General features: G+C 45.1%; 1 protein-coding gene across 2 annotated transcripts in view; it reads right to left on the bottom strand.

Annotated features, from left to right (window-relative positions):
• Window positions 1-10,158, bottom strand: part of spred1 (sprouty related EVH1 domain containing 1) — a 38,453-nt gene that overhangs the window by 9,792 nt on the left and 18,503 nt on the right. For both annotated transcript variants that reach the window (XM_080042595.1, XM_080042596.1), the window contains exons 3-4: window positions 6,485-6,653; window positions 2,186-2,232 (exon numbers count right to left, since the gene is read on the bottom strand). In XM_080042595.1, coding sequence (XP_079898721.1) covers window positions 2,186-2,232; window positions 6,485-6,653 — 216 coding nt within the window. The remainder of the gene's footprint in view (window positions 1-2,185; window positions 2,233-6,484; window positions 6,654-10,158) is intronic.

Here is a 10,158-nt window from a genome sequence, read left to right as displayed (position 1 = left end):
ACACTCGTTCTGAAGACGAAATGAAAGCCACCTGGCTTGAGAAACACGTTCTCAAAGACTTACTTTGAGTCATTATTTAGGGAGCACACACATATTATGAATGAATTCAAATGAGCCATTTTAATCTAGATTAATTCCAAAATTCAATGAGATTAATCTAGATTAAAAAAATTAATCTATGCCCACCTCTAATAATAAGACAATGTAAAGCGCTTTGGGTCTGTGAAAAACCAGGGAAAAAACCCATAGAGCAATGCAAGGCTATCATGAATTCCAGTATGGAACAAGAGATTTTTTTTAGATGTCTGAATCTTATTGAGAAACAAAACAAGGTTTGGTGCTGACCTCCCATACTGATGAGACATGGGTGTCTGTTTTCTCAACAAGGTCAAGGCTACTCAGGACTGCTCCTCCTGCTTCTAAAGGGGCCCATCAATAACACAAACTAGATCCAGAACATAGAATAAGTTATCTGTATGAACAGTGGTATAAAGCATTGAGCTAGTTTCACACCTTGGTGTGTGGTGCTATTTGCTAGTTTCTCTGGCTGCAGCACTGGTTCACTTCTCTTTCTCTGTAGCCCAGGTCTCCGACCGCAACATTCGGATGCCAAATCACCATGGTGACACCCTCGGTGGCTCACTCGCTGAACCTTGTGAACACCCCCTTCTACACCCCCCCCCTCCCCTTCCCGCTGCACACTCGCCCCAACCCGCCCCCCTGCTGCCTAGCAACAGTGGTGCCATTGGATTTCCTGTATGTTCAGGCTGATTCCTTAAAGAGGAACTTCAGCACAGGAACAGAAACGCAGCACTCCCTCCTTCACTGCTCTTCTAGTCCACAACGTACAGGATGTAAGGCATAGCGTCTTAGGTCAAAGGTGAGGACAGTGACAACAAGTGCAATGGACACACAGCTAAGTAAGTTAGTAAGTCTTTTTGAACTCGTGGGGGTATCGTATCAAGTCAGCACAAACTGCAAGCACCATACAATACAACACATCAGCCCTGCAATAAATATGTGCACCTTGCTGTCAACACAAGCTACAGTGTAAAAAACATCAGAGATGTTGAATTCACCTCTCTGACACAGTGTCAACAACATTTAATTCAAAAGTTTCTCAAAGGTAGCACCTATTGCAGGACTGTTGTGTGAACTAGCATGCAAACAACGTTTAGAGGTTTCTGTGTTGATTGTCACTCTTCTGGTGCGAGTGTACACTACAAGAACTGCCCTCCCTCCCCCAAGTGTCTTTTCACCTACTTTTTTACAATCAGAAGTAGAACAGGTGACTGACGTTCCTGCAACAGGCCTGATATCTTAAACAAATGAACATGGGTGTGTAGGCTTGAACTATATACCTGCTGCCTCCCACTGCTAAGGAGACAACAGCACTCTTAACCACACATGTCAAGAGTCAATAGAGTGCCACATGCCAGGCAATAGGGCAAATATATACAATTCCTAACATTACGCACCTTAACAGTTCTCAACCTGTCAACAGAGAGAGGCCCCGGCTCATGAGGAAACACATTCAGTTTGGGGGGGGAACGCTGAAATCACAGCGCCTTCCCAGCGAGCTGCTTTTCAACAACCAGCACCTGGGGCAATAGTTATTATATCGGCATCAATTGTACCGAGAGTGACAGCTACCGGGTTAGATTGATAGAGACAGCTAAGCCTGCTCGAGCACATTCGCTGGCCAACACCCAGCTTCACCTCAGGGTCTGGCTGGCACCAGTTAAACACCTGTAAATCTCCAAGAAACAACTGTTAGAAAACAAAGGCAGGTGTCAGCGCCTGGGTGGGACACCATCAAGGCCTCAAACATATGGCTCAAGTTCTAGCTATGACCTGCCTCCTATTAAGTGGTGAGGGAGAGTTCAGTGATAAATCTCTCTTTGTAAAAAACCGACAGTCGGGGCACTTAATCAACCACTTCCTGCTCCATGACACAAAGATACTTGCAATTAATTATTTAATCGTTGTGTGTACGACGTAGCTTTTCTGTGAATTTGTTTTTACCCTGCAGCATATTTTTCCAAGAAACCTATATCGTGAAAAATGCATATAGGCCAAACTCACTCATACAGAAAGGCAGGCTCCTCACAGTCTGAACAAATAAACTTGCACTCTTGCACCAGCAAAACAGACATTTTCTTCTTACTAAAAAACTTTCACTCACCGGTAGTCCATCCTCGGGAGTATCCCCTTCCCCAAACGACCGACAACCTGGAAGAGAAAAGAGAAAGATTAGAGGCCTGGCTTGATCATTTTCACACTCAAAAGCAATAAAGGAATGTGTCACAGTTAAATAAGCGTCATAGTAATAACACAATCTATCTATCATCTCTGTCGGTATCTGTCACCAACGGTATCGCTGACATCTAACGTCACAATACACAAACCTGTATAAAACACACACAGCACTAGTTGTGTCTAACATGGCTGAATTTGAAAGACTTGTTTTTGGGAAGTTTACCACCAGGGGGCAAAATCCTCAAGGAACACTAGTGTGCCAGATTCGTCCACTTCCTCGTATCATTTTTCCGAACCTTAGCTCTATTTCTAAGAATATTTGTCGTTTACCTCGTGATTATTTATATTCAAAAATATACATTTGACTCTCAATGGATGACATCGTCTCTACAAAGCATGTTTGAGCAAACACATCTACATCGCTGATTCTTTTCAGGGCCACAACTGGACACGTCTTCTGCTTCCCTCTGACTGTAGCCCTAATGGGGAAATGAAAGCTCCCCTATTGTGTCAGTGGGGCACACAGAAGTTAATGAAATATGCATGTCTAGAATAATGTAACCCACGACCTCGGCTGAAACGCCATGTGCTATTTCCGCAACCCAAAAAACACCCCGTCTGCTGATGCTGGAGCCAGAGCTTATGTTTCAGGTATCAGGGCTGACCATGTTACAGCTTTTCATAACCACAGAGAAATCAAACTGGGGATGGTGTAACCTGAGGAAAGACACTAATGTCACTGATATTTCTACACAAAGTGCTATTGTGTCCACCCCTTTCCTACCACTAAAGAAGCACTTTTCACATAGAGATCAACATAGTTTAATTGATTATATTGTTATTCTATTATTCTCCTTAATGAAAAAATCTATCCGGAAGTTTAACTTAAATATGGTAAGAGATATGAAGCCAAGAGGCATAACAATGTTACTGTAACTATTTGGGTGTGCGATGCCTTCCTAGCTTTATGGGTATTTTGTGTGGTTTGATTTTTGTGCAAGATGTGGTCATTGGTTTCAATTCTGAATTCTTGATCTTATCGTTCATGAAACTAAAGCTGAAAGGTTTGGGGATTTTTTTATACTCTGCATGGTCGGAGTTTAATTTATCATGTAAGCCACACAGCAGTTAGACATGTCTGTCTCCAAATCTGTTTCGATATGTGCTACAAGCTCTACAGCGACTCATTTGTTAAAGGTGGACCCAGCAATTTTTGAGAATGTTTGTTGACAAAATCACTTTTTGTCAAAATCAGTGAATATCTCACAATCCTGCACACTGAAAAACAAATCCAGTGGTAATATACAGCCTAGGCTCTGTAAACGGGCATGATGCTAGGCCCCCTTGGTTTACGTACCCTTTGTTTACATACTAGTGTACAGAGCCCAGGTTGTGTATTAACACTGTTTTTTTTTCAGCACACACAGTACAGGTAGCAGACCGTGAGGAGATATTCATTTGGACGAAAAATCATTTTGACAACAAGCATTCTCCAAAATCGCTGAGTGCACCTTTAAATGGCACAGGTAGGAATACATAGGATATCAGCAATATAAGCAGTTTGAAAGAGATTTGGTTAGGTCAGTGTGGTGTGTGTTATACCTATTGCACTTACAGTTGTATAATGGGTAAGATTAAAATAAAGATTATTAACTATACTTGACAGGCTATTATTGTAGTTTTACCAGGCCTAAGTAAACAGACAGCACTAGCAGACCTAGCAAACCTAGAACTTGAAACCAGAATATTCATGATAAAAAGAAAACAATGTTCAAAGAAACTCAATAGAAGAGAAAAAGGTTGAGGCTACGGTCTTGGCAATGTTGCAGAGAACGGGGATTAAAACCATTTCCATTGGGATGAAGGGGAAACTGTTTATACCTGGGGCATCAATAGGTTCTTTTGAAAAGTTAGGTTCACTTAATTAGGATAACTGAGGCCTCATTTGAAGCACTGAGGCAGTCAGTATGTCTGCTTTCGGGGAGGGAACACAGTAATACATGGCAGCGCCGTCTCTGCCACACAGAGGACAGAAGAATTCACTGGTCTTGTGTTAGACCCGGTCGGTTCATCAGTCTGTCTGTCTGAGTCACATGGAGAAAGGTGTTTGAGTGTTTGAGTGTGTGTGTGTGTGTGTGTGTGTGTGTGTGTCTGCGCGTTCGTGCGCGTTTTTCCACTACAGAGAGAAAGAGACTTCCTGCAGCACGACTCTGGCAGTGCTGGGCCCGCGAAGCTGCCTGAGCCATGTGCCCGGCGTTGCCATAGCAACAGAGGACTGCAAGACTGATACACACACGTGCGCACACATACACACGGGCAAAAAAAACATATTCATTCTCTCTCTGCCTCTTCTCTCCCAGCGCACACGCACACACAAACACAAACACATACACACAAGCACGCTCGCACTCATTGGGTCCAGCAGCAAAGAACGATGCAACAGGAATACAGAAGAACCTGCCTGCCTGAGCTGAGGAGAAGCATTACACAACACTGGCAGAATACACAAGATGCCAGGGGAGAGAGAAAGAGAGAGAGAGAGAGAGGGAGGGAGAGAGAGAGATGAGAACATAGTCGCAGGAGAGGACAGCAGGGGAAAGACAGAGGAAGAGAGAGACAAAACTCCCTATCACCTGCTATAGCTTTCTGACATTCATAGGAAAGAGCTGAAGTATTTACTAGCATAAGGGAAGTGGACAGCTTCAAGGTTGAGGCGAGCTATAAGCAAGAATAGCTGTTCGACCTACTTTCCGAAAGCATCTGTTTATGTTGAACTATGGCTGCAACTACGTTATCGTTTACATTATCGATTAATCCTCAATTGTTTTCCCCTTTTAATCGCTTGGTCAGAAAATAGTGAAAAATCAACCGCCCAGAGCCCAAGGAGACTTCTTCATATTGCTTCTTGTCCAATAAACACTACACATTCAAAAATTACTCAGTGTGATAGCATAGACCTTTAAGAAAAAAACTGCAAATATTTATATTCCAGATGCTAGAAGTAGTACATTTTGGAAATCTTATTTCAGAATAATTTACAAATACTTCAAACAACCTAAACCAACCTACCAATCATTAATATAGATTCATGTTTTAAGCAATCCATGATTATTTCCTCATGATCTTCACACAAACCACACAGATAGAGCTATTTGCAAAGCCACCCCTACACAAAGCCACCCCTTTTGATTACCTTTTACCTAGACCAAGTCTGGACTTTTGCCCAGGAAGTTCAAATCTCAGATAAACGCTTGTGGGCAAGAAGCAACTGATGCCTGGCAGTGATAAGCCTTTAGGATATGTTGTGCGGCGGCACCTCCACTACGCTCCCCAGGGTTCCCAGGTCTATAGAGTAAAGGAGAGTATACTGTAGCTCTACTGCCTGCCTGTCTGCCAGCATAATCTTGTGTAACATGGGGCTGGGTGGCAGATTGCTGTCCTGGCGATTTTCCTGCTAATTGGGTGACTTTTCAACCTTTGGCACTGTACTGGAAAATAATGCTTATCAGGACCCAAAGCTGCTAACTAAACTCAGAGACTCCACCAAAGTCTAAAATCTAGATTATCTTAATTTATGTTTTAATAAAAGCCACATTGAACACAGAAAGACCAAACCCTAACTTTTATTACGACTAGACTAGCCCGTCCTCAAACTTCCTTAGTCTGAGCGGCACAAAAGGCCCATCCTGCTCAAGTTTCTTCTGCATAAAGCTCTGCCCCTATCCCAGGTTGCCACCCCTTTCTGTGTGTCCAAACTTCTGTCTCCCTCTGTCTTAACCAAGCCGTCCTGCCCCTGTCCTATATCACCCAGTGTCTGGGCACAGTGCTGTGCTGCCAGTCTCTACAGGAAGTGGAGAGTTTATCTGGGCAGCTGGCGCTGATAAGATAACACAGGAGGGGTCATGCTCGGGTGAGTGAGCAGGTAGCAGTGGGGGGAAGTCATCAACGCTAATCAACGCTATGCATCTCTCCTAGAACAGATGCCAGGTCAGCCATTACAAGGCAATGACAAACAGACAAGGAATACAGGCTGCCGACGCCCGCCCAACAGAACGCGTGCCTTGTTCACGCACAAACACCCGTATTATTTCACACAAGTTGGATGGCCGCCAACACACATAGTATAGTGCAAACTTCCAAACAAACCTAGCCCTTTTGCTGTTTGAACCCTCTAAAACCACACACATGCAGGCACCATTAACTACCCGCCAACACACACACACACCTTGGTTGATGTCCTCAATGGCCCGACGTATGCCCCGGTCAAAGGCACGGGCGTCAGCAGGGCTCTGGAAAGTCAGTCCAAACTTCTTGTCATTGATCCTCCAGTGGTGGAAGATGGGGGTGACCTTGTTGTATACTACGTCTTTTTGCAGGACACACTCCAGCACCACCTGGCAACACACAGAGACAGAGTTTGAGAGTGAAACAAGGCATATAAGAACTCAACAACACTATAGTTGCATTTGGTAAAGCTAACGTTTTTACTATGCAGACGAGAATCTGGGCAATTTAAAAGCTTTGATGAAGAAACTAACTAAGAAAAAATGCATGTGTAAATCCTTCATCTTACTCCGCACCCTAAGCTGTTTAAACATGTCACATTCAATCATTCTACAGCAACACGCGAAAGGCAGTAGAGGGGAAGAGCAGAGGCCTGCATCTGGAACAACACACGTAGCTCCAGAGTCTCTAAAAAGGAAAAAAAAAAATAATCCTAAATCCAACAATTTCACATACTTTTCTGTAAATTTGTAAAACACATTCTAAATGGTGGGGTTTTCATTACAGATGATGACAAAGTTGGAGAGCCGTGGTGGTGGCAGAAGAAGGGGGGGGGCCCTGAGTATGTTTTGGAGCCAGGCAGACAAAGTGTGTGGCGGAGAAAGACTGTGTTTCCAAAAGTCTATTATTAATCAGGGCTACTGGGCCGCCTCTCGGCCTTCCTCTAGGCAGATTAAATGAAATGAGAGACGGCCATTACAGTCTTAGAGGTTTTTTACAGACGTGCACGAGAGGTGCTTTTAATGGGGTGTGAATGTGTGTGAACGTCAATCTGCGCAAAGAGGACACGCGTGTGTATAGCAGGAGCTGGTGTGATGAAAAGCTCAATGACCCAAAGTGCTACACTGTGCATCTTTCGCGGTGCAAAATGCCTTGTCGGAAGGATAGCGATCACGAAACGATACTACGCGGAGAGTGAAAGCAGATGGCACCGTTCCCCTTCGGATCTGGACACGAGTCAACATGGACACTTTAAAAAGAGGCTGATGCCTGGCAGCTGGATGTGAGGTTAACGATATGCGATATGTGTGTCAGCGCGGGTGCACAGAGGTTTACATTTCATTCTGAACGACCCGAGTGAGAGCTGTTTTCTTTTTTTTTACGCTCGTTGATTAGGTTCGCCAGTGTACCCGCAACATTTTTCTGCATGAGGATGTGTCCCAGAATGTTTGGCCTGGTGTCCCTAGTACTGCAAGCCTCCCCAAGAAAAGGGAGGGGCAAAGGTTAAGTTTGTGAGTTTATCCCATGGTTTATCCTGAGCCAGTGGATGAGAGGAGGGAGGGGAGGAAGAGGAGGGGGCTACGCTGTGCCTCTGGGGCTGATTGTAGAGGCGAGACTGAATGGAGCCGGAGCAGGTAAGGTGAGCGCACACACAGCCAGGCAGACGCAAGAGGAAGTATCACAGTTGCATGGAAGGACGATACTTAACACCACATTCCACACTCTGCTTGGGAGAAAAGAGAGGAGGAGGAGCCGCCCCGACAGCAAAAGGAAGGAGATAGATAATGAAATAGAGGGCTGGAGACATTAAGAGGGGGTAGAGGGACAGAGACGGACGGACGGAGGTGAGACGTGCAGAGAGTAGGGAAGTGGTACCGTGAGAGAGAAAGAGAGAGAGCGAGAGAGAGAGAAGCCCCTTTTACACAGCCAGTGAAAGCCGGGAATATGCCGGCCTTTCGGCCCTCCCCCCAGCTGTGTAAATGCGACAGTTGCGGAACGAGGGAAGAAAGGTGCGAGTGATCGTTCCGGGAATTTTACTACCTCGGGGGGTAGTAAGATTCCCGACACGATCAGTTCCGCCTCTCTGTTTAAATGCTCCAGCTTGTTGTTGCGGAACAGGGGGGCGTTTGACGTTCCATAGTCTACGTTCTAAACATGCGACCATGTTAGCAGTTGAAGGACGTGTGTTTAACATTAACCACGGCGGCCCGATGTCCCGTAAAAATCACCAAATAAAAGGAACGGTGTATAATCTAGCTGATCATAAGGTCCGTTGCTCAATCCAAACCCCCGCGCTTCATTTTGCAGAGTGTATGAGTCTATTTCTGCCCAGGAGAAGTTGTACAATGGAAAGCTAGGCTAGGCTAAGTAAGGGATAAAGTATAGCGAACGGGTCACTTGCTAGAAATAAAGACCGACAAGCTGAAGCAGGAGCCCGACGCGCAGCGGAGGGCTCTTGTTCAGCTTGAAGGTCGATCTAGTAACGGGGGAATAGTCTGCTCGCCCCGCTAGACTGTCTGCTTCAGCTGACTGAAGGCTCCGGCTCAGCTGTTAGCCACAGAGCTACTGTTTTGCTAACACATTCCGCCGCCGCTATTATTATCCTAAGTCTGAGCGTATATCCACACTTTATTTCTGTCTACAGTAACGTGACTTCACACACTGTGTGTATGTGTATGTCTGATTGGCAGATCGCTGCCCTCACAAAGAGACTCGCTCACAACCAACCTGTCACACACACACACACACACACACACACACACACACACACACACACACACACACACACACACACACACACACACACACACACACACACACACACACACACACACACACACACACACACACAGAGGTGAAGCGGTCGGATTGATTTAGTCAGTTTGGTTAACTGTCCCAGTGATGTTGGACTCAGCGCGTAGCGAGATCAACTGGCACATCGTGGGGACAGTAAAATACGGCCCTCTTACTGCAAGCTCCAGCACTTCTGCTCTCAATTCACCGGCCATTGTTGTTGTTGTAAAGCAGCTGACCGGCGCGGCGCTAAATGTTTACGTCACACCTGACGCTGTTTACAAGCACCTCTTTCATTCCGGAGCGCTGTGTAAAAGGGACTACTGATGCGCCAGCAGGCCGGCGTTGCTTGGTTCTGTGTAAATAACACAGAAGCAAGCAAAGCCGGCATATTGGAGTGATGTTGTTCCGTCAATATGCCGCAATATCTCTGTGTAAAAGGGGCTAGAGACTACTATTACATGTACATGGGAAATCAGGCTACAACATCCTGTGAACACCGGCCTTAGCCAGCAATATTGTAAACCTGATCATTATTTCCAGACAGTTTAATATAACAATGCTTGGAATAAAATTATTGATTAATTTGTGTATCAGAAATATAAATATAGATTTATTTATTTTAATTTTTTAGTAGGAGGCCCTGGCTGCAATTAATACACATTTGTTCAGCTAATAAACCAGATTTAGCTTGTAATTCAAAACAATGGAATTGTAAGGTTAACAGTAGAAACAAAACCACTGTATCAAGTGGGACCTTTCCCCCAAGGCAAAGTCCTTTTGGAGTAAGCCTCGACTACATCACCATCTACAGCTGTATCAGGGGGAGTCACACAACTATTGACGACAGGAAACGAGGTGAGAGATAAACCAGAGATTTGTCATAATCCGAGAGCCGGAATGCTAAGTAATCATCAGCCAATTAGATCTGTAGTTTTTAAGAGAGTCAGAGAATGGGAGTGAAGGATAGAGAGAGGATGGAGGGGGGGAGGCAGGGAGGAGAGTGATTGGTAGCTATATGGAGAGCCAGCTGAGTCATCACCAGTACACTCTGTGCCGCATCACTGCGCTTATAGACAGATCCCCTCCACCTCTTCCGTC

Source organism: Ammodytes marinus, assembly GCF_949987685.1.
Source record: "Ammodytes marinus genome assembly, chromosome: 15".
Lineage (NCBI taxonomy): Eukaryota > Metazoa > Chordata > Actinopteri > Uranoscopiformes > Ammodytidae > Ammodytes > Ammodytes marinus.
Note: the sequence above shows the minus strand (reverse complement) of the source record. Positions and strands in the feature narration are given on the sequence as shown.